The 24,087-nt window shown below is 46.6% G+C and overlaps 2 protein-coding genes across 4 annotated transcripts in view; one reads left to right on the top strand and one right to left on the bottom strand.

The window, feature by feature from the left end:
- Positions 1 to 252: 252 nt before the first annotated feature.
- On the top strand, positions 253 to 18,091 carry rab11a (RAB11a, member RAS oncogene family). Of its 3 annotated transcripts, XM_064990214.1 has the most exons (7): positions 253 to 489; positions 3,726 to 3,921; positions 6,003 to 6,196; positions 8,399 to 8,479; positions 12,100 to 12,185; positions 16,823 to 16,912; positions 17,490 to 18,091. In XM_064990214.1, the coding sequence occupies exons 1-7, from the start codon at positions 450 to 452 to the stop codon at positions 17,640 to 17,642; spliced, it is 840 nt and encodes a 279-aa protein (XP_064846286.1). In that variant the 5' UTR covers positions 253 to 449; the 3' UTR covers positions 17,643 to 18,091. The 3 variants fall into 3 exon arrangements, with proteins under 3 accessions (XP_064846286.1, XP_064846287.1, XP_064846288.1); XM_064990215.1 differs by lacking the exon at positions 16,823 to 16,912; XM_064990216.1 differs by lacking the exons at positions 16,823 to 16,912; positions 17,490 to 18,091 and having other exon boundaries at positions 12,100 to 12,287.
- Positions 18,092 to 21,694: 3,603 nt separating this feature from the next.
- Positions 21,695 to 24,087, bottom strand: part of megf11 (multiple EGF-like-domains 11) — a 551,700-nt gene continuing 549,307 nt past the window's right edge. Inside the window, exon 24 of the mRNA XM_064990212.1 lies at positions 21,695 to 24,087. This exon is cut by the window's right edge and continues 2,569 nt beyond it. The gene's annotated coding sequence lies outside the window, so the exon portion shown is untranslated.

Below are 24,087 nucleotides of genomic sequence, written 5' to 3'. Positions count from 1 at the left end.
CCGTTGTCCATGATTAGCTGGGCTGTCATGAAGAAAAACAACTTTGCCATAATATATACATTTATTCAATAAATATATTTCGTTTAACATCAAAAGAAAGTGAGACTTGTTATCAATAAAGGGTTCTGCCCCTGAACAGGCAGTTAACCCACTGTTCCTAGGACGTCATTGAAAATAAGAATTTGTTCTTAACTGACTTGCCTAGTAAAATAAAGGTAAAAATAAATAAATAAATAAATACCAAACGCTCGATCCGGAAGTGGGCGTTTATATAGCATGTTGGATGCTATAACTCGCTTGTTAAAACGGAGTAGGTACGAGTTGCAGCAGATAACGTTTTGAAGACGGTGCATTGCAGAGTACTAGGCGGGATAGGACCGAGGAAGAAAAGGAAAAGGAAACGGTTCCAATTGGATCGAAACGAAACCTCGCCTTCATTTTGATTCAGGATGGGGAACAGAGATGACGAGTATGATTACTTGTTCAAAGGTAAAAATCTATGCCAAATCAGACCCCAAAACGTTACCCGTCCATAAAATGTAACTTCATTATGATTTCATACGAGCTAGCTAGTTCTAGTGGTGGTGGTAGAGCTCGGTGCTAATCTAGTTAGCCGCTAGCTAGTACAGTACTAGTGGTGGTAGAGCTCGGTGCTAATCTAGTTCGCCGCTAGCTAGTACTAGTGGTGGTAGAGCTCGGTGCTAATCTAGTTAGCCGCTAGCTAGTATTAGTGATGGTAGAGCTCGGTGCTAATCTAGTTAGCCGCTAGCTAGTACTAGTGGTGGTAGAGCTCGGTGCTAATCTAGTTAGCCGCTAGCTAGTACTAGTGGTGGTAGAGCTCAGTGCTAATCTAGTTAGCCGCTAGCTAGTACTAGTGGTGGTAGAGCTCAGTGCTAATCTAGTTAGCCGCTAGCTAGTACTAGTGGTGGTAGAGCTCGATGCTAATCTAGTTAGCCGCTAGCTAGTACTAATGGTGGTAGAGCTCGGTGCTAATCTAGTTAGCCGCTAGCTAATACAGTACTATTGGTGGAAGAGCACGGTGCTAATCTAGTTAGCCGCTAGCTAGTACTAATGATGGTAGAGCTCGGTGCTAATCTAGTCAGCCCCTAGCTAGTTCGAGTGATGGTAGAGCTCAGTGCTAATCTAGTTAGCCGCTAGCTAGTTCTAGTGGTGGTAGAGATCGGTGCTAATCTAGTTATTCGCTAGCTAGTACTAGTGGTGGTAGAGCTCGGTGCTAATCTAGTTAGCCGCTAGCTAGTACTAGTGGTGGTAGAGCTCGGTGCTAATCTAGTTAGCCGCTAGCTAATACAGTACTATTGGTGGAAGAGCACGGTGCTAATCTAGTTAGCCGCTAGCTAGTACTAATGATGGTAGAGCTCGGTGCTAATCTAGTCAGCCCCTAGCTAGTTCGAGTGATGGTAGAGCTCGGTGCTAATCTAGTTAGCCGCTAGCTAGTTCTAGTGGTGGTAGAGATCGGTGCTAATCTAGTTATTCGCTAGCTAGTACTAGTGGTGGTAGAGCTCGGTGCTAATCTAGTTAGCCGCTAGCTAGTACTAGTGGTGGTAGAGCTCGGTGCTAATCTAGTTAGCCGCTAGCTAGTACTAGTGGTGGTAGAGCTCGGTGCTAATCTAGTTAGCCGCTAGCTAGTACAGTACTAGTGGTGGTAGAGCTCAGTGCTAATCTAGTTAGCCGCTAGCTAGTACTAGTGGTGGTAGAGCTCGATGCTAATCTAGTTAGCCGCTAGCTAGTACTAGTGGTGGTAGAGCTCAGTGCTAATCTAGTTAGCCGCTAGCTAGTACTAGTGGTGGTAGAGCTCGGTGCTAATCTAGTTAGCCGCTAGCTAGTACTAGTGGTGGTAGAGCTCGGTGCTAATCTAGTTAGCCGCTAGCTAGTACAGTACTAGTGGTGGAAGAGCTCGGTGCTAATCTAGTTAGCTGCTAGCTAGTACTAGTGGTGGTAGAGCTCGGTGCTAATCTAGTCAGCCCCTAGCTAGTTCGAGTGGTGGTAGAGCTCGGTGCTAATCTAGTTAGCCGCTAGCTAGTACAGTACTAGTGGTGGTAGAGCTCGGTGCTAATCTAGTTAGCCGCTAGCTAGTTCTAGTGGTGGTAGAGCTCGGTGCTAATCTAGTTAGCCGCTAGCTAGTACAGTACTAGTGGTGGTAGAGCTCGGTGCTAATCTAGTTAGCCGCTAGCTAGTTCTAGTGGTGGTAAGAGCTCTGCGCTATTCTAGTTAGCCGCTAGCTAGTACAGTACTAGTGGTGGTAGAGCTCGGTGCTAATCTAGTTAGCCGCTAGCTAGTTCTAGTGGTGGTAAGAGCTCTGCGCTATTCTAGTTAGCCGCTAGCTAGTACAGTACTAGTGGTGGTAGAGCTCAGTGCTAATCTAGTTATTCGCTTGCTAGTACTAGTGGTGGTAGAGCTCGGTGCTAATCTAGTTAACCGCTAGCTTGTGATTTTCTGGATTATTTTTTTTTCTCAATTTGTCTGTCATAGTTGAAGTGTACCTATGATTAAAATTACAGGCCTCTCTCATCTTTTTAAGTGGGAGAACTTGCACAATTGGTGGCTGACTAAATACTTTTTTGCCCCACTGTATATAAAGTTTGTACACCTCCTGAGTGGATATAGATTTTTGTAATCTGATTGTGTCTGAGTGGATTAATAAAGTTGTTTTATTAATTTTGTACTAGAGTTTATTCAAGTAAATACTTTCTTAACATTTTTCTTAAAACTACATTGTTGATTTAAGGGGCTTGTAAGTAATTTGTATTCAGCATTTCACTGTGAGGTCTACTACACCTCTTGTATTCGACACGTGTGACAAATAACATTTTTGATTTGATTGAATTGACTCAAACCTGTCTCTTTCTCTGTGGTGTTGATAGGATACTCTAACCCATCTCTCGCTCTCTGGCCCAGTGGTGTTGATAGGATACTCTAACCCATCTCTCTCTCTCTGGCCCAGTGGTGTTGATAGGAGACTCTAACCCATCTCTCTCTCTGGCCCAGTGGTGTTGATAGGAGACTCTAACCCATCTCTCTCTCTCTCTGGCCCAGTGGTGTTGATAGGAGACTCTCTAACCCATCTCTCTCTCTGGCCCAGTGGTGTTGATAGGAGACTCTAACCCATCTCTCTCTCTCTGGCCCAGTGGTGTTGATAGGAGACTCTATAACCCATCTCTCTCTCTCTGGCCCAGTGGTGTTGATAGGAGACTCTAACCCATCTCTCTCTCTGGCCCAGTGGTGTTGATAGGAGACTCTAACCCATCTCTCTCTCTCTGGCCCAGTGGTGTTGATAGGAGACTCTATAACCCATCTCTCTCTCTCTGGCCCAGTGGTGTTGATAGGAGACTCTAACCCATCTCTCTCTCTCTGGCCCAGTGGTGTTGATAGGAGACTCTAACCTGTCTCTCTCTCTCTCTGGCCCAGTGGTGTTGATAGGAGACTCTAACCCATCTCTCTCTCTCTAACCCATCTCTCTCTCTCTGGTCCAGTGGTGTTGATAGGAGACTCTAACCCATCTCTCTCTCTGGCCCAGTGGTGTTGATAGGAGACTCTCTAACCCATCTCTCTCTCTGGCCCAGTGGTGTTGATAGGAGACTCTAACCCATCTCTCTCTCTCTCTGGGCCAGTGGTGTTGATAGTAGACTCTCTAACCCATCTCTCTCTCTCTGGCCCAGTGGTGTTGATAGGAGACTCTCTAACCCATCTCTCTCTCTCTGGCCCAGTGGTGTTGATAGGAGACTCCGGTGTGGGGAAGAGTAACCTGTTGTCTCGTTTCACCCGGAATGAGTTTAACCTGGAGAGTAAGAGCACCATCGGGGTGGAGTTTGCCACCCGCAGTATCCAGGTGGATGGGAAGACCGTGAAGGCTCAGATCTGGGACACAGCTGGCCAGGAGAGATACCGGGCTATTACATCAGCGTGAGTCTCTCTGGTGGTGACACACATACACATACACATATATATATATATATATATATATGTAATGTAATGTAATGTAATGTAATGATTCACTGATACTCATCAGTCCCTGATTGAAATGTTAAAACAAGACAGCATCGGTCCACGGTCCCCAAACCATCCAAATGTAGCATACATCGGTCAGAAAATCTGAATACATTTTCTCGATTAGAAAATGTATTTAAACGTTACGAATCACTAATTCACTTTTTTGGGGTTGTTGCTCATACTACTTTCTACCTTCTGAAAAGACCTACTGAGACAACTGACTCTGCTTCAGTGTCAAACTCGGCCTGTAACTGTGTTGACAGTCATTGATCTACAAGTCATTTTGCCGAACATCCCCAGGCAGCAGCCTAGTCAAAACTGTGCACCACGCCCAGCTTTGCACGCTGACCAATACGATGTAGGGGGCGTGTTCAGCTTCGCACTCTGACCAATATAATGTCTAGTCTCCCTTATGGCTCTAATCTTATAGTGGTAGATGTCCAGTCTCCCGTATGGCTCTAATCTGATAGTGGTAGATGTCCAGTCTCCCTTATGGCTCTAATCTGATAGTGGTAGATGTCCAGTCTCCCTTATGGCTCTAATCTGATAGTGGTAGATGTCCAGTCTCCCTTATGGCTCTAATCTGATAGTGGTAGATGTCCAGTCTCCCTTATGGCTCTAATCTGATAGTGGTAGACGTCCAGTCTCCCTTATGGCTCTAATCTGATAGTGGTAGACGTCCAGTCTCCCTTATGGCTCTAATCTGATTGTGGTAGAGGTCCAGTCTCGCTTATGGCTCTAATCTGATAGTGGTAGACGCCTAGTCTCCCTTATGGCTCTAATCTGATAGTGGTAGAGGTCCAGTCTCGCTTATGGCTCTAATCTGATAGTGGTAGATGTCCAGTCTCCCTTATGGCTCTAATCTGATAGTGGTAGATGTCCAGTCTCCCTTATGGCTCTAATCTGATAGTGGTAGATGTCCAGTCTCCCTTATGGCTCTAATCTGATAGTGGTAGATGTCCAGTCTCCCTTATGGCTCTAATCTGATAGTGGTAGATGTCCAGTCTCCCTTATGGCTCTAATCTGATAGTGGTAGATGTCCAGTCTCCCTTATGGCTCTAATCTGATAGTGGTAGATGTCCAGTCTCCCTTATGGCTCTAATCTGATAGTGGTAGATGTCCAGTCTCCCTTATGGCTCTAATCTGATAGTGGTAGATGTCCAGTCTCCCTTATGGCTCTAATCTGATAGTGGTAGATGTCCAGTCTCCCTTATGGCTCTAATCTGATAGTGGTAGATGTCCAGTCTCCCTTATGGCTCTAATCTGATAGTGGTAGACGTCTAGTGTCCCTTATGGCTCTAATCTGATAGTGGTAGACGCCTAGTCTCCCTTATGGCTCTAATCTGATTGTGGTAGAGGTCCAGTCTCGCTTATGGCTCTAATCTGATAGTGGTAGATGTCTAGTCTCCTTTATGGCTCTAATCTGATAGTGGAAGAGTGGTTGGGAGATGGCTGGACTCCCTTATGGCTCTAATATGATAGTGTTAGTCGGGTGGTAGATGTCTCGTCTCCCTTATGGCTCTAACCTGATAGTGGTAGTGGTGTGGTAGATGCCTAGTGTCCCTTATGGCTCTAATATGATAGTGGTAGTGGTGTGGTAGATGTCTAGTGTCCCTTATGGCTCTAATCTAATGAAGATGGATGTCTTGTCTCCCTTATGCCTCTAGTCTGGTCGTGGTAGATGCCTCGTCTTCGTTGTGGCTCTAATCTGATAGTGGTTGTTTTGTGGTAGATGTCTCGTCTCCCTTATGGCTCTGATCTGACATTGGTAGTGGGGTGGAAGATGTCTCGTCTCCCTTATGGATCTCATCTGGTAGTGGTAGATGCTAGTCTCCTTTACGGCTCTAATGTGGTAGTGGGGTGGTATATGCCTAGTCTCCCTTGTGTTTCGAATCTGATAGTGGTGGTGGTTGTCACGTTTGTTTACTCCTATCTGCTAGATATATTTATGTGACCAATCGAATTTGATTTGAACTGTCTTCTCTGGTCCACAGGTATTACCGTGGTGCCGTGGGTGCTCTTCTGGTCTATGACATCGCCAAGCACCTGACCTTTGAAAGCGTGGAGCGTTGGCTGAAGGAGCTGAGAGACCATGCTGACAGCAACATCGTTATTATGTTGGTTGGCAACAAGAGTGACCTGCGCCACCTCAGGGCTGTTCCCACCGATGGGGCACGGGCGTTTGCAGGTCAGTACAGAACCAACCTGGTCTGGTTTCAGATCCAACCTGGTCTGGTTTCAGAAGCAACCTGGTCTGGTTTCAGAAGCAACCTGGTCTGGTTTCAGCAGCAACCTGGTCTGGTTTCAGAAGCAACCTGGTCTGGTTTCAGAAGCAACCTGGTCTGGTTTCAGAAGCAACCTGGTCTGGTTTCAGAAGCAACCCGGTCTGGTTTCAGATGTATTTGTTCGGGTCAGTTCAGAACCAACCTGGTCTGGTTTCAGAACCAACCTGGTCTGGTTTCAGAACCAACCTGGTCTGGTTTCAGATGTAATTGTTCAGGTCAGTACAGATCCAACCTGGTCTGGTTTCAGATCCAACCTGGTCTGGTTTCGGATCCAACCTGGTCTGGTTTCGGATCCAACCTGGTCTGGTTTCGGATCCAACCTGGTCTGGTTTCGGATGTAATTGTTCAGGTCAGTACAGATCCAACCTGGTTTCAGAACCAACCTGGTCTGGTTTCAGATCCAACCTGGTCTGGTTTCAGATCCAACCTGGTCTGGTTTCAGATGTATTTGTTCAGTACAGATCCAACCTGGTCTGGTTTCAGATCCAACCTGGTCTGGTTTCGGATCCAACCTGGTCTGGTTTCGGATCCAACCTGGTCTGGTTTCGGATGTATTTGTTCAGGTCAGTTCAGATCCAACCTGGTCTGGTTTCAGAACCATCCTGGTCTGGTTTCAGAACCATCCTGGTCTGGTTTCAGAACCAACCTGGTCTGGTTTCAGAACCAACCTGGTCTGGTTTCAGAACCAGCCTGGTCTGTTTTCAGATGTAATTGTTCAGGTCAGTACAGATCCAACCTGGTCTGGTTTCGGATCCAACCTGGTCTGGTTTCGGATCCAACCTGGTCTGGTTTCGGATCCAACCTGGTCTGGTTTCGGATGTAATTGTTCAGGTCAGTTCAGAACCAACCTGGTCTGGTTTTAGATCCAACCTGGTCTGGTTTCAGATCCAACCTGGTCTGGTTTCAGATCCAACCTGGTCTGGTTTCAGATGTATTTGTTCGGGTCAGGACAGATCCAACCTGGTCTGGTTTCGGATCCAACCTGGTCTGGTTTCGGATGTAATTGTTCAGGTCAGTTCAGAACCAACCTGGTCTGGTTTTAGATCCAACCTGGTCTGGTTTCAGATCCAACCTGGTCTGGTTTCAGATCCAACCTGGTCTGGTTTCAGATGTATTTGTTCGGGTCAGGACAGATCCAACCTGGTCTGGTTTCGGATCCAACCTGGTCTGGTTTCGGATGTAATTGTTCAGGTCAGTACAGAACCAACCTGGTCTGATATCAGAACCAACCTGGTCTGGTTTCAGAACCAACCTGGTCTGGTTTCAGATCCAACCTGGTCTGGTTTCGGATCCAACCTGGTCTGGTTTCGGATCCAACCTGGTCTGGTTTTGGATCCAACCTGGTCTGGTTTCGGATGTAATTGTTCAGGTCAGTACAGATCCAACCTGGTCTGGTTTCAGATCCAACCTGGTCTGGTTTCAGATCCAACCTGGTCTGGTTTCAGATCCAACCTGGTCTGGTTTCAGAACCAACCTGGTCTGGTTTCAGATGTAATTGTTCAGGTCAGTACAGATCCAACCTGGTCTGGTTTCAGATCCAACCTGGTCTGGTTTCAGATGTAATTGTTCAGGTCAGTACAGATCCAACCTGGTCTGGTTTCAGATCCAACCTGGTCTGGTTTCAGAACCAACCTGGTCTGGTTTCAGAACCAACCTGGTCTGGTTTCAGATCCAACCTGGTCTGGTTTCAGATGTAATTGTTCAGGTCAGTTCAGAACCAACCTGGTCTGGTTTCAGAACCATCCTGGTCTGGTTTCAGAACCATCCTGGTCTGGTTTCAGAACCAACCTGGTCTGGTTTCAGAACCATCCTGGTCTGGTTTCAGATCCAACCTGGTCTGGTTTCAGATCCAACCTGGTCTGGTTCCAGATGTATTTGTGCAGGTCTGGTATCAGGCTAGAACCAACCATGCCTCCCTGCTCCCACATAAGGAGGTGTAAGAGTGGTGGTGTTCATCTTTTCCTTACTCATGAGTGGCTGTCGGTGATCAGGGTTTGCTTATTCACTTACTGTGACGTCGCGGGGAGACTTGTCTCTGTGACGTAGCGGGGAGACGTTAACACAGTAGTGATTGACATGGTGTACTGTTTCCCTCTGTCCCTCAGAGAAGAATGGTTTGTCTTTCCTGGAGACCTCAGCCCTGGACTCTACTAACGTGGAGACATCCTTCCAGACCATTCTGACTGGTGAGTAGTCCTCTGTCTGTCTGTGCATTGACTATTTTCTATAAGGTTTTATTAAGTCATTATATTTTAAATGGGCAACGTTGTATTATGGCACAGGGTTTAGCACAGGCCAGAGAATGAGAGAAGAGACCAGTGGTTGTGTGTTAGGGTGATCATCTCTGCTGCGCCAGGGGCCAGGTGAGCTTCCTGAATACCTAATCACATCTGAGGGCCAGGTGAGCTTCCTGAATACCTAATCACATCTGAGGGCCAGGTGAGCTTCCTGAATACCTAATCACATCTGAGGGCCAGGTGAGCTTCCTGAATACCTAATCACAGCTGAGTTCCGGGGGCCAGGTGAGCTTCCTGAATACCTAATCACAGCTGAGTTCCAGGGGCCAGATGAGCTTCCTGAATACCTAATCACAGCTGAGTTCCGGGGGCCAGATGAGCTTCCTGAATACCTAATCACAGCTGAGTTCCGGGGGCCAGGTGAGCTTCCTGAATACCTAATCACAGCTGAGTTCCGGGGGCCAGATGAGCTTCCTGAATACCTAATCACAGCTGAGTTCCGGGGGCCAGATGAGCTTCCTGAATACCTAATCACAGCTGAGTTCCGGGGGCCAGGTGAGCTTCCTGAATACCTAATCACAGCTGAGTTCCGGGGGCCAGATGAGCTTCCTGAATACCTAATCACAGCTGAGTTCCGGGGGCCAGGTGAGCTTCCTGAATACCTAATCACAGCTGAGTTCCGGGGGCCAGATGAGCTTCCTGAATACCTAATCACAGCTGAGTTCCGGGGCCAGATGAGCTTCCTGAATACCTAATCACAGCTGAGTTCCGGGGGCCAGGTGAGCTTCCTGAATACCTAATCACAGCTGAGTTCCGGGGGCCAGATGAGCAACCTGAATACCTAATCACAGCTGAGTTCCGGGGGCCAGATGAGCTTCCTGAATACCTAATCACAGCTGAGTTCCGGGGGCCAGATGAGCTTCCTGAATACCTAATCACAGCTGAGTTCCGGGGGCCAGGTGAGGTCCACTGCTCTGCTGTGGATCAACTCCCTTCCTGTGGCTCCTGCCATGCCTGTACTAACACACAGAGTGTAGTCAAACCAATGTTTCAAAGGGAACGCGATCCGATCTGGTGATCGTACTCGATCATTTCCTGTTTAAACTGGGAGTAAAGTACTGCAGTATAACATGGTAATCTCCCTCTCTCTCTCCCTCTTGTCCCTCTCTCTCTTGTCTCTCTCTCTCTCTCTCTTGTCTCTCTCTCTCTCTCTCTCTCTCTTGTCTCTCTCTCTCTCTCTCTCTCCTGTCTCTCTCTCTCTCTCTCCTGTCTCTCTCTCTCTCTCTTGTCTCTCTCTCCCTCTCTCTCTCTCTCTCTTGTCTCTCTTTCTTGTCTCTCTCTCTCTCTCTCTCTCTTTCTTGTCTCTCTCTCTCTCTCTTGTCTCTCTCTCTCCTTGTCTCTCTCTCTCCCTCTCTCTCTCTCTCTTTCTTGTCTCTCTCTCTCTCTTTCTTCTCTCTCTCTCTCTCTTTCTTGTCTCTCTCTTTCTTGTCTCTCTCTCTCTTTCTTGTCTCTCTCTCTCTCTCTCTTGTCTCTCTCTCTCCTTGTCTCTCTCTCTCCCTCTCTCTCTCTCTCTTTCTTGTCTCTCTCTCTCTCTCTCTCTTTCTTGTCTCTCTCTCTCTCTTTCTTGTCTCTCTCTCTCTCTCTTTCTTGTCTCTCTCTCTCTCTCTTGTCTCTCTCTCTCTCTCTTGTCTCTCTCTCTCTCGCTCTTGTCTCTCTCGCTCTTGTCTCTCTCTCTCGCTCTTGTCTCTCTCTCTCGCTCTTGTCTCTCTCTCTCTCTCTCCTGTCTCTCTCTCTCTCTCTCTCTCTTGTCTCTCTCTCTCTCTCTTGTCTCTCTCTCTCTCTCCTGTCTCTCTCTTGTCTCTCTCTCTCTCTCTTGTCTCTCTCTCTCTCTCTTGTCTCTCTCTCTCTTGTCTCTCTCTCTCTCCCTCTTGTCTCTCTCGCTCTTGTCTCTCTCTCTCTCGCTCTTGTCTCTCTCTCTCGCTCTTGTCTCTCTCTCTCTCTCTCCTTGTCTCTCGCTCTCTCCCCTCTTGTCTCTCGCTCTCTCTCCTCTTGTCTCTCGCTCTCTCCCTCTTGTCTCTCGCTCTCTCCCCCTTCTCTCGCTCTCTCCCTCTTGTCTCTCGCTCTCTCCCCCTTCTCTCGCTCTCTCTCCTCTTGTCTCTCGCTCTCTCTCCTCTTGTCTCTCGCTCTCTCTCCTCTTGTCTCTCGCTCTCTCTCCTCTGTCTCTCTCGCTCTCTCTCTTTGTCTCTCTCTCTCGCTCTTGTCTCTCTCTCTTTGTGTCTCTCTCTTTGTCTCTTTCTCTCTCGCTCTTGTCTCTCTCTTTGTGTCTCTCTCTTTGTCTCTTTCTCTCTCTCTCGTGTCTCTCTCTCTCTCGCTCTTCTCTCTCTTTGTGTCTCTCTCTTTGTCTCTTTCTCTCTCGCTCTTGTCTCTCTCTCTCTCGCTCTTCTCTCTCTTTGTCTCTCTCTCTCTCGCTCTTGTCTCTCTCGCTCTTGTCTCTCTCGCTCTCTCCCTCTTGTCTCTCGCTCTCTCCCTCTTGTCTCTCGCTCTTGTCTCTCTCTCTCGCTCTTGTCTCTCTCTCTCTCTCTCCTGTCTCTCTCTCTCTCCTGTCTCTCTCTCTCTCTCCTGTCTCTCTCTCTCCTGTCTCTCTCTCTCTCTCTCTCCTGTCTCTCTCTCTCTCCTGTCTCTCTCTCTTGTCTCTCTCTCTCTCTCTCTTGTCTCTCTCTCTCTCTCTCTTGTCTCTCTCTCTCTCGCTCTTGTCTCTCTCGCTCTTGTCTCTCTCGCTCTTGTCTCTCTCTCTCTCGCTCTCTCCCTCTTGTCTCTCGCTCTCTCCCTCTCTCCCTCTTGTCTCTCGCTCTCTCCCTCTTGTCTCTCGCTCTCTCCCTCTTGTCTCTCGCTCTCTCCCCCTTCTCTCGCTCTCTCCCCCTTGTCTCTCGCTCTCTCCCCTCTTGTCTCTCGCTCTCTCTCCTCTTGTCTCTCGCTCTCTCCCCTCTTGTCTCTCGCTCTCTCTCCTCTTGTCTCTCGCTCTCTCTCCTCTTGTCTCTCGCTCTCTCCCCCGTCTCTCGCGCTCTCCCCCGTCTCTCGCTCTCTCCCCCGTCTCTCGCTCTCTCCCCCTTCTCTCGCTCTCTCCCCCTTCTCTCGCTCTCTCTCCTCTTGTCTCTCGCTCTCTCTCCTCTTGTCTCTCGCTCTCTCTCCTCTGTCTCTCTCGCTCTCTCTCTTTGTCTCTTTCTCTCTCGCTCTTGTCTCTCTCTCTCTCGCTCTTCTCTCTCTTTGTGTCTCTCTCTTTGTCTCTTTCTCTCTCTCTCGTGTCTCTCTCTCTCTCGCTCTTCTCTCTCTTTGTGTCTCTCTCTTTGTCTCTTTCTCTCTCGCTCTTGTCTCTCTCTCTCTCGCTCTTCTCTCTCTTTGTCTCTCTCTCTCTCGCTCTTGTCTCTCTCGCTCTCTCCCTCTTGTCTCTCGCTCTCTCCCTCTTGTCTCTCGCTCTCTCCCTCTTGTCTCTCGCTCTCTCTCTCTCTCTCTCGTCTCTCTCTCCCTCTCTCTCCCTCTCGTCTTCCACATCCCCCCCTCCCTCCCTGCAGAAATCTATCGCATTGTGTCTCAGAAACAGATGTCAGACCGGCAAGACAACAACATGTCGCCTAGCAACAACGTGGTCAACATCCAGGTGCAGCCGACAGAGAACAAACCAAAGATGCAGTGTTGTCAGAGCATCTAACAGCCTCGCCAGTACCACCTGCTTCCCCCTGACCCCCGACCCCAAACCCCCTTCTAAAAGACTGCTTTGGTCCTGCCTGTCTGACACAGAGCTGCGTGGCCAGGCTCTAGACTGACACACAGCTGCGTGGCCAGGCTCTAGACTGACACACAGCTGCGTGGCCAGGCTCTAGACTGACACAGAGCTGCGTGGCCAGGCTCTAGACTGACACAGAGCTGCATGGCCAGGCTCTAGACTGACACAGAGCTGCATGGCCAGGCTCTAGACTGACACAGAGCTGCATGGCCAGGCTCTAGACTGACACAGAGCTGCATGGCCAGGCTCTAGACTGACACACAGCTGCATGGCCAGGCTCTAGACTGACACACAGCTGCATGGCCAGGCTCTAGACTGACACACAGCTGCATGGCCAGGCTCTAGACTGACACACAGCTGCGTGGCCAGGCTCTAGACTGACACACAGCTGCGTGGCCAGGCTCTAGACTGACACACAGCTGCGTGGCCAGGCTCTAGACTGACACACAGCTGCGTGGCCAGGCTCTAGACTGACACACAGCTGCGTGGCCAGGCTCTAGACTGACACACAGCTGCGTGGCCAGGCTCTAGACTGACACAGAGCTGCATGGCCAGGCTCTAGACTGACACAGCTGCGTGGCCAGGCTCTAGACTGACACAGAGCTGCATGGCCAGGCTCTAGACTGACACAGAGCTGCGTGGCCAGGCTCTAGACTGACACAGAGCTGCGTGGCCAGGCTCTAGACCGAGACAGCTGCATGGCCAGGCTCTAGACTGACACACAGCTGCATGGCCAGGCTCTAAACTGAGACAGCTGCATGGCCAGGCTCTAGACTGACACACAGCTGCGTGGCCAGGCTCTAGACTGACACACAGCTGCGTGGCCAGGCTCTAGACTGACACACAGCTGCGTGGCCAGGCTCTAGACTGACACACAGCTGCGTGGCCAGGCTCTAGACTGACACACAGCTGCGTGGCCAGGCTCTAGACTGACACACAGCTGCGTGGCCAGGCTCTAGACTGAGACACAGCTGCGTGGCCAGGCTCTAGACTGAGACACAGCTGCGTGGCCAGGCTCTAGACTGAGACAGCTGCGTGGCCAGGCTCTAGACTGACACACAGCTGCGTGGCCAGGCTCTAGACCGAGACAGCTGCGTGACCAGGCTCTAGACCGAGACAGCTGCGTGGCCAGGCTCTAGACCGAGACAGCTGCGTGGCCAGGCTCTAGACCGAGACAGCTGCGTGGCCAGGCTCTAGACCGACACACAACTGCGTGGCCAGGCTCTAGACCGACACACAGCTGCGTGGCCAGGCTCTAGACCGAGACACAGCTGCGTGGCCAGGCTCTAGACTGAGACACAGCTGCGTGGCCAGGCTCTAGACTGAGACAGCTGCGTGGCCAGGCTCTAGACCGACACACAGCTGCGTGGCCAGGCTCTAGACCGAGACACAGCTGCGTGGCCAGGCTCTAGACTGACACACAGCTGCGTGGCCAGGCTCTAGACTGAGACACAGCTGCGTGACCAGGCTCTAGACCGAGACACAGCTGCGTGGCCAGGCTCTAGGGTCTATACTGAGTAGAGGCTGCCTCCAAAGTGTGCACTTACTTGTCTTGCACACTTCTTGTCATGGATTTAAAAGCATTAGATTGTAATTATTGGCTGAAGGGAGTTTCTTTCCACTGTTGTTAAGCCTAAATCCATGATGGGAAGTGTGCAAGTGAACACTTTGAGAAAAGGGTGTATAATTAGGGTGCAGCTGTGTCTAATCCCGTTGGTTCCTTACGGATCCCCAGTCGTGACTATACAGCTGTCTAATCCCGTTGGTTCCTTAAGGATCCCCAGTCAGGACTATACAGCTGTCTGATCCCGTTGGTTCCTTAAGGATCCCCAGTCGGGACTATACAGCTGTCTGATCCCGTTGGTTCCTTACGGATCCCCAGTCGGGACTATACAGCTGTGTCTGATCCCGTTGGTTCTATACGGATCCCCAGTCGGGACTATACAGCTGTGTCTAATCCCGTTGGTTCCTTAAGTATCCCCAGTCAGGACTATACAGCTGTATCTGAGCCCATTGGTTCCTTACGGATCCCCAGTCGGGACTATACAGCTGTATCTGAGCCCATTGGTTCCTTACGGATCCCCAGTCAGGACTATACAGCTGTCTGATCCCGTTGGTTCCTTACGGATCCCCAGTCGGGACTATACAGCTGTGTCTGATCCCGTTGGTTCTATACGGATCCCCAGTCGGGACTATACAGCTGTATCTGAGCCCATTGGTTCCTTACGGATCCCCAGTCGGGACTATACAGCTGTGTCTAATCCCGTTGGTTCCTTAAGGATCCCCAGTCAGGACTATACAGCTGTCTGATCCCGTTGGTTCCTTAAGGATCCCCAGTCAGGACTATACAGCTGTCTGATCCCGTTGGTTCTTTAATGATCCCCAGTCAGGACTATACAGCTGTCTGATCCCGTTGGTTCCTTCAGGATCCCCAGTCAGGACTATACAGCTGTCTGATCCCGTTGGTTCCTTACGGATCCCCAGTCAGGACTATACAGCTGTGTCTGATCCCGTTGGTTCCTTCAGGATCCCCAGTCAGGACTATACAGCTGTCTGATCCCGTTGGTTCCTTCAGGATCCCCAGTCAGGACTATACAGCTGTCTGATCCCGTTGGTTCCTTACGGATCCCCAGTCGGGACTATACAGCTGTGTCTGATCCCGTTGGTTCCTTACGGATCCCCAGTCAGGACTATACAGCTGTCTGATCCCGTTGGTTCTATACAGCTGTGTCTGATCCCGTTGGTTCCTTACGGATCCCCAGTCAGGACTATACAGCTGTGTCTGATCCCGTTGGTTCCTTACGGATCCCCAGTCAGGACTATACAGCTGTATCTGAGCCCATTGGTTCTATACAGCTGTGTCTGATCCCGTTGGTCCTTCAGGATCCCCAGTCGGGACTATACAGCTGTCTGATCCCGTTGGTTCCTTCAGGATCCCCAGTCAGGACTATACAGCTGTGTCTGATCCCGTTGGTTCCTTAAGGATCCCCAGTCAGGACTATACAGCTGTGTCTGATCCCGTTGGTTCCTTAAGGATCCCCAGTCGGGACTATACAGCTGTGTCTGATCCCGTTGGTTCTATACAGCTGTGTCTGATCCCGTTGGTTCCTTCAGGATCCCCAGTCAGGACTATACAGCTGTGTCTAATCCCGTTGGTTCCTTAAGGATCCCCAGTCGGGACTATACAGCTGTGTCTGATCCCGTTGGTTCCTTAAGGATCCCCAGTCAGGACTATACAGCTGTGTCTGATCCCGTTGGTCCTTCAGGATCCCCAGTCGGGACTATACAGCTGTCTGATCCCGTTGGTTCCTTAAGGATCCCGTCAGGACTATACAGCTGTCTGATCCCGTTGGTTCCTTACGGATCCCCAGTTAGGACTATACAGCTGTCTGATCCCGTTGGTTCCTTAAGGATCCCCAGTCAGGACTATACAGCTGTCTGATCCCGTTGGTTCCTTACGGATCCCCAGTCAGGACTATACAGCTGTCTGATCCCGTTGGTTCCTTAAGGATCCCCAGTCAGGACTATACAGCTGTCTGATCCCGTTGGTTCCTTAAGGATCCCCAGTCGGGACTATACAGCTGTCTGATCCCGTTGGTTCCTTACGGATCCCCAGTCGGGACTATACAGCTGTGTCTGATCCCGTTGGTTCCTTAAGGATCCCCAGTCAGGACTATACAGCTGTCTGATCCCGTTGGTTCCTTACGGATCCCCAGTCGGGACTATACAGCTGTGTCTGATCCCGTTGGTTCCTTAAGGATCCCCAGTCAGGACTATACAGCTGTCTGATCCCGTTGGTTCTATACGGATCCCCAGTCAGGACTATACAGCTGTGTCTGATCCCGTTGGTTCCTTACGGATCCCCAGTCAGGACTATACAGCTGTCTGATCCCGTTGGTTCCTTACGGATCCCCAGTCGGGACTATACAGCTGTGTCTGATCCCGTTGGTTCCTTACGGATCCCCAGTCGGGACTATACAGCTGTGTCTAATCCCGTTGGTTCCTTACGGATCCCCAGTCGGGACTATACAGCTTTCTATTTCTGGCGTCTTTTATATTATTATAAATCAACAATTTAATAATCAGACAAACGCTGGACGAATCTTCACAGAAATGTCTTTAATATATGATTTACTGTTTTTTGTTTTTAGATTTTAGATTTTTTTTATTAAATCATTTGAGGTTTGTTTTGTTCACCTGTAAGCTTCAAATTGACTGCACTGTACTCTCATTACCCTGGCTGACTTGCTTTGAGTACTGAGTAGTGACTTGTTTCAGTGCCTAATGCTTTGAGTACTGAGTCGTGACTTGTTTCAGTGCCTAATGCTTTGAGTACTGAGTCGTGACTTGTTTCTGTGCCTAATGCTTTGAGTACTGAGTAGTGACTTGTTTCAGTGCCTAATGCTTTGAGTACTGAGTAGTGACTTGTTTCAGTGCCTAATGCTTTGAGTACTGAGTAGTGACTTGTTTCAGTGCCTTTATTGTAGAATGACTTGTTGGTTGGTCTGTAGATAGTTTTCAGATACCACCTCCCCCTCTTGAAGCCCAGCTCACCTATCTCTCGGAGTTGGTGGACAGGACCGGTTCCTACCCTTAAAAATGTACGTGTGATCAGGGTGGTTGGCAGGTAGCCAAGGAGCGCTGCAGTTCACTCCAAGCAACTCGTATCAAGCAGATCACACAATTTACCACGGCCAACAGCAGGCCTGGTCTACAGGGTAATAGTAGTGTGGGTAGGAGCCAGTGTGGAGTCTCACCAGATTAACTTCATTAATAAACCACTGTCTGGAGTCAGACCAGATTAACTTCATTAATAACCCATTTCACATAAAATTGTGTCTGTTTTGCACTAAATTTAAAACAACCCATCAAGCAAATGAAGAGCGTTATGAAATAGTCTGCACTGCTTCCGTGATAATGAATGATAGATTAGCATGCTATATTGATATGCTACTATGGACCACCATGACTGGTAACATGAATGTTTATTGCCCCTGTCACCACTACCTTTCCTGGGAATGACTGCAGCCTTGTATCGTACTGTGATGACCTGGGATGTGTTCATTAGGCACCAAACAGTAGAAAACTGATTTAAAACCGGGAGGGACTACCTGCACTCGTAGTCCAATAACAAACACTAAAATGTATATTTTCCTGTTTGTAAAACATTTTTGCTAGAATTCAGATGGCACCATTTGTCACGATTGTCGTTGGGAGAAGGAGAAGAGGACCAAAGAGCGGCGTGGTATACTGGAACAAAAACAACAGACCGACAAACGAACAGTTCTGCAAGGTGCAACAAAAACACTAAACAGAAAATTCAAAACATAGAATGCCCACCCCAACTCACGTCCTGACCAAACTAAAACGGAGACATAAAAAAGGAACTAAGGTCAGGGTGTGACACCATTCATCCATAGGGGTTGAAAGTAGTGCACTTTTTTATTTTTTATTAGTGCTAGCGTTGGAGCGTGCTAGCGTTGGAGCGTGCTAGCGTTGGAGCAGGCTAGTGTTGGAGCGTGCTAGCGTTGGAGCAGGCTAGCTTTGGAGCAGACTAGCTTTGCTCGGTCTATGTAGTCCCCTTAACTATTGCTGTTGTGAGATTTTAATTATGTCAATGATCTTTCACTTTATGCCTCGGCACCACTGTTATTATTTTTTCAATTATGCTGTGCTGTGATTTTTGTTGTCGTTGTTGTTATTTCTTATTTGTTTTGTTTATAATTAAACTCTTCTCTCTGTGTCCACTAATTACAATTAATAAATAAACTTACCTCGGAGTTTAAAGGTCCCATTCAGTTTGTATGCAGTAAAGTCATACCGTATTAAAAACAAAACATCTCACCACATCTCTGATGGAAACAGGAAGTGTCGGTACAATTTTAGAATTGCTGACAGATCATTTGTTCGACATCGTGGGATCTTTTTTGTGTCGGTAAAATTCATTTTGTGAGAAATGGTGGTGGAAACGCCTTTATGCCCAAATATGGAGATAATAACCATCATGCTGACGTAAACTTGGAGTCGGGGTGTAGAGGTCGACCGATTTGATCGGCATGGACAATTTAATTAGGGCTGTTTTGCAAATGTTCATATCATATTCATCAAGGCTCATGATGACCGGTATACTTCAGATATAGCCCAACAAACTAGAGGTCGACCGATTTATGCCGAATTTTCAAGTTTTCATATCAATCGGTAATTGGCCTTTTTTGGACTCCGATTGCGTGGTAGGCTGACCACCTGTTACGTGAGTGCAGCAAGGAGCCAAGGTAAGTTGCTAGCTAGCATTAAACTTATCTTATAATAAACCATCAATCTTAACATAATCACTCGTTAACTACACATGGTTGATGATATTGCTAGCTTGTCTTGCGTTGCATATAATCAATGCGGTGCCTGTTAATTTATCATCGAATCACAGCCTACTTCAACTTTGCCAAACGGGGGATGATTTAACAAAAGCGCATTCACGAAAAAAAGCACATTCGTTGCACAAATGTACCTAACTGTAAAGGCATTCTTCCTCCTCTTCTGAGGAGGAGTAGCGAGAAGGATCGGAGGACCAATGCGCAGCGTGGAAAGTATCCATAACGTTTTTTTACAGACATAAACTACAAAACAGTAAACGTGAAATGACCGAAACAGTACCGTGTGGCAACAAACACTCACACGGAAACAAACACCCACAAACCAAAAGTGAAACCCAGGCTACCTAAGTATGATCCTCAATCAGAGACAACTAACGACACCTGCCTCTGAGAACCATACTAGGCTGAACTCAAAACCCCAACATAGAAAATCACACACAGACTGCCCACCCCAACTCACGCCCTGACCATACTAAATAATGACAAAACAAACAGACTGCCCACCCCAACTCACGCCCTGACCATACTAAATAATGACAAAACAAACAGACTGCCCACCCCAACTCACGCCCTGACCATACTAAATAAAGACAAAACAGACTGCCCACCCCAACTCACGCCCTGACCATACTAAATAAAGACAAAACAAACAGACTGCCCACCCCAACTCACGCCCTGACCATACTAAATAAAGACAAAACAGACTGCCCACCCCAACTCACGCCCTGACCACACTGAATAAAGACAAAACAAACAGACTGCCCACCCCAACTCACGCCCTGACCATACTAAATAAAGACAAAACAAACAGACTGCCCACCCCAACTCACGCCCTGACCATACTAAATAAAGACAAAACAGACTGCCCACCCCAACTCACGCCCTGACCATACTAAATAAAGACAACTCACGCCCTGACCATACTAAATAAAGACAACTCACGCCCTGACCATACTAAATAAAGACAACTCACGCCCTGACCAGACTAAATAAAGACAACTCACGCCCTGACCACACTAAATAAAGACAACTCACGCCCTGACCATACTAAATAAAGACAACTCACGCCCTGACCATACTAAATAAAGACAACTCACGCCATGACCATACTAAATAAAGACAACTCACGCCCTGACCATACTAAATAAAGACAACTCATGCCCTGACCACACTAAATAAAGACAACTCACGCCCTGACCATACTAAATAAAGACAACTCACGCCCTGACCAGACTAAATAAAGACAACTCACGCCCTGACCATACTAAATAAAGACAACTCACGCCCTGACCAGACTAAATAAAGACAACTCACGCCCTGACCATACTAAATAAAGACAACTCACGCCCTGACCATACTAAATAAAGACAAAACAGGAAATAAAGGTCAGAACGTGACACTAGCCATAAACATCAATGCCTTTCTTAAAATCAATATACAGAAGTATATATTTTTAAACCTACATATTCTCTTGCGTTCAGTGCAAGCAGAGTCAGGGTACATGCAGCAGTTTGGGCCGCCTGGCTCGTTGCGTTCAGTGCAAGCAGAGTCAGGGTATATGCAGCAGTTTGGGCCGCCTGGCTCGTTGCGAACTATTCCTTCCTAACTCATTTTCCAGACTTTTACATAATTATGACATAACATTGAAGGTTGTGCAATGTAACAGCAATATTTAGACTTAGGGATGCCACCCGTTAGATAAAATACGGAATGGTTCCGTATTTCAATGAAAGAATAAACGTTTTGTTTTCGAAATGATAGTTTCCGGATTCGACCATATTAATGACCAAAGGCTCGTATTTCTGTGTGTTTATTATAATGAAGTCTATGATTTGATATTTGATAGAGCAGTCTGACTGAGCGATGATAGGCAGCAGCAGGCTCATAAGCATCATTCAAACAGCACTTTACTGCGTTTGCCAGCAGCTCTTAGCCATGCTTGAAGCACAGCGCTGTTTATGACTTCAAGCCTATCAACTCCCGAGATTCGGCTGGCAATACTAAAGTGCCTATTAGAACATCCAATAGTCAAAGGTTAATGAAATACAAATCGTATAGAGAGAAATAGTCTTATAATTCCTATAATATCTACAACCTAAAACTTCTTACCTGGGAATATTGAAGACTCATGTTAAAAGGAACCACCAGCTTTAATATGTTATGATGTTCTGAGCAAGGAACTGAAACGTTAGCTTTTTTACATGGCACATATTGCACTTTTACTTTCTTCTCCAACATTGTGTTTTTGCATTACTTAAACCAAATTGATCATGTTTCACTATTTATTAGAGACTAAATTGATTTTATTTATGTATTATATTAAGTTAAAATAAGTGTTCATTCAGTATTGTTGTAATTGTCATTATTACGGCAGGGACTAGTAATCGACTAGTAATCGAAAGGTTGCAAGTTCGAATCCCCAAGCTGACAAGGTACAAATCTGTCGATCTGCCCCTGAACAGGCAGTTAACCCACTGTTCCTAGGCCGTCATTGAAAATAAGAATTTGTTCTTAACTGACTTGCCTAGTAAAATAAAGGTAAAATAAATAAAAATTACAAATATATATATAAAAATCGGCCGATTAATCGGTATCTGCTTTTTTTTTGGTCCTGCAATAATCGGTATCGGCGTTGAAAAATCATAATCGGTCGACCTCTAGTCAGGAGATGATATGGTGTGTGTGTGTGTGTGCGTGTGTGTGTGGTCCTCCCACTACGACTCGGGGAAACTATACAGTTAATTAGGCTGCAGGTGAAATAAGTGATGATGAACTTCACGCGGTGTTGAAAGTGTCTTATTCTGGTGACATGATGATCAATGCTTTACTGCTGTTTAGACAAATAAAAACAATCTCCGTCTTGACCACAATCACTTCAAGCAGGCGAGCGTACCCACACTGTATCTGCGAGCTGTTGGCTAGATCGCACATAAACAAGACCAGAGCAGGGCACATTTGTTTTTTTTTCTACTTTTAAAACAACAGTTTTTTTTGTGACAAAATTTTCTGTACAGTTAAAACACTAGATTTTTATTCAGTACATGAAAACTTAAACCAAAAAATGACATTTTGTGCATCGTCACACACGGATGATCTTTATCTACAACAAGTCTGTTTGGTGGAAACACACCAATGGTGGGAAAATGCAGGCTCCTCAAAAACATGTCGCCAATTGGATGGAAACCTGTTAGTCTCAATCTGATACCCCAGAATAAAAATGTCCAGTATGTTATTTAAATGGTTTTAGGAACTAGGCAACACGTCTATGGTGAATATATTATCTGAGCGTTTTAATTAGTCATTTATATTCTAAAACATCAAGTAGCATGTAGATAACAGTAATGTAAAGTGAACCTTCGATTTAAGAATAAAGTCAGTCATAATATTATCAACATCTGGCTGGAGATAATGACACAATGTCCTATTAATGATCAACATACTAGCTGGAGATAATGACACATCGTTCTATTACTGATCAACATACTGCCTGGAGATAATGACACATTGTTCTATTACTGATCAACATACTAGCTGGAGATAATGACACAATGTCCTATTAATGATCAACATACTAGCTGGAGATAATGACACATCGTTCTATTACTGATCAACATACTAGCTGGAGATAATGACACATTGTTCTATTACTGATCAACATACTAGCTGGAGATAATGCCATAATATCCTATTACTGAACAACAGTAGCTGGAGATAATGACACAATGTCCTATTACTGATCAATACACTGCCTGGCGATAATGACAATATCCTATTACTGATCAACACACTGCCTGGAGATAATGACACAATGTCCTATTAATGATCAACATACTAGCTGGAGATAATGACACATCGTTCTATTACTGATCAACATACTGCCTGGAGATAATGACACATTGTTCTATTACTGATCAACATACTAGCTGGAGATAATGACACAATGTCCTATTAATGATCAACATACTAGCTGGAGATAATGACACATCGTTCTATTACTGATCAACATACTAGCTGGAGATAATGACACATTGTTCTATTACTGATCAACATACTAGCTGGAGATAATGCCATAATATCCTATTACTGAACAACAGTAGCTGGAGATAATGACACAATGTCCTATTACTGATCAATACACTGCCTGGCGATAATGACAATATCCTATTACTGATCAACACACTGCCTGGAGATAATGACACAATGTCCTATTAATGAACACCATACTTGCTGGCGATAATGACATACTGTCCCATTACTAAAATGATGTCTGTTTGAGTCCCAAATAGCTCCCTATGTCCTATTTAGTGCACTACTATGTAGCCCTATGGGCCCTGGTTGAACACTACAAAGGGAATCATCATCAGGGCCCAGTGTTTCTGAACATTTCACCCTGATCAATGATCCTGTGTTAGATTCTGCTCCCCTTTCATCATCATCATCATCATCACAACGAAGATCCCATTATATAATCCTAGGACAATATTGTCTTTATTAAAAATGAATGTGGATGTCGTTCCCTCGCTGATCCATGTATGTTAAATTCTGCTCCAGCTTCCTGCTTTCAGATGGATATCTAACATACATCATATACCACAACGAAGATCCCTTTATATAATCCTAGGATATTTGGGCAAAATATTGTCTTTATTAAAAATTAATGTGGATGTCGTTCCCTCGCTGATCCATGTATGTGATCTCTGGTCTACCCTTTTAGCTGGTGCTGTACAGTGGACAGCAGGCACCCAGTTTTTCCAAAGGTGATCTGATCGGATAGGGTTAAATGCATAGAAATATAACGAATAGAGCGATGCGTCCCCATTCAGGTCAACGATACGGCTGTTCTATTCATTCTATTTCTATGCGTTTAATTCTATCCGATTGCCCCGAAATCCGATCAGATAACTTCCGAAAAACTAAAAGATCTATAAGGTTCCATCAAATTAGATAAAAGTAAAGTATTATCACCACAAAACAAAATTCTAAATATATATATTTTTTTCATTTACACATCATTCCCAATGCAATCATCATATTGTTTAAGGCCTAGTTTGTCTGGCTCATGTTCATACATTTCATTGCTGTTTCACTTCACTTCAAGTTCTCACCAAGGGGTGTAATCATTAGCGCACACCGTAGCAAACCAGTTTCAAAACTTTTTCCCGAAATGGAAAACGCTTTACCCCCTTCAATGGGGTTTTACCAAGCAGAAACAAACGGAAGCGTCCGATTTTCAGGGGAAAAAGCAGAGAAGAAGCCTGAAAACCATGATACTTCTTGTTTCATTGGAACTCGATCAGGAGTTTCTATTGGACAAATTTAGGTAGGTCCCTCCCTTTTTGTTTTAGTTTGCTTCTGTTTGGTTCCTTAGTGAGGCTACAGTAAAGCTTTTAGCCTGGTTTCAGTTT

Source organism: Oncorhynchus masou, chromosome 15 (genome assembly GCF_036934945.1).
Source record: "Oncorhynchus masou masou isolate Uvic2021 chromosome 15, UVic_Omas_1.1, whole genome shotgun sequence".
In the NCBI taxonomy this organism is placed as follows: domain Eukaryota; kingdom Metazoa; phylum Chordata; class Actinopteri; order Salmoniformes; family Salmonidae; genus Oncorhynchus; species Oncorhynchus masou.
This window is presented reverse-complemented; position numbering and strand designations above follow the sequence as displayed.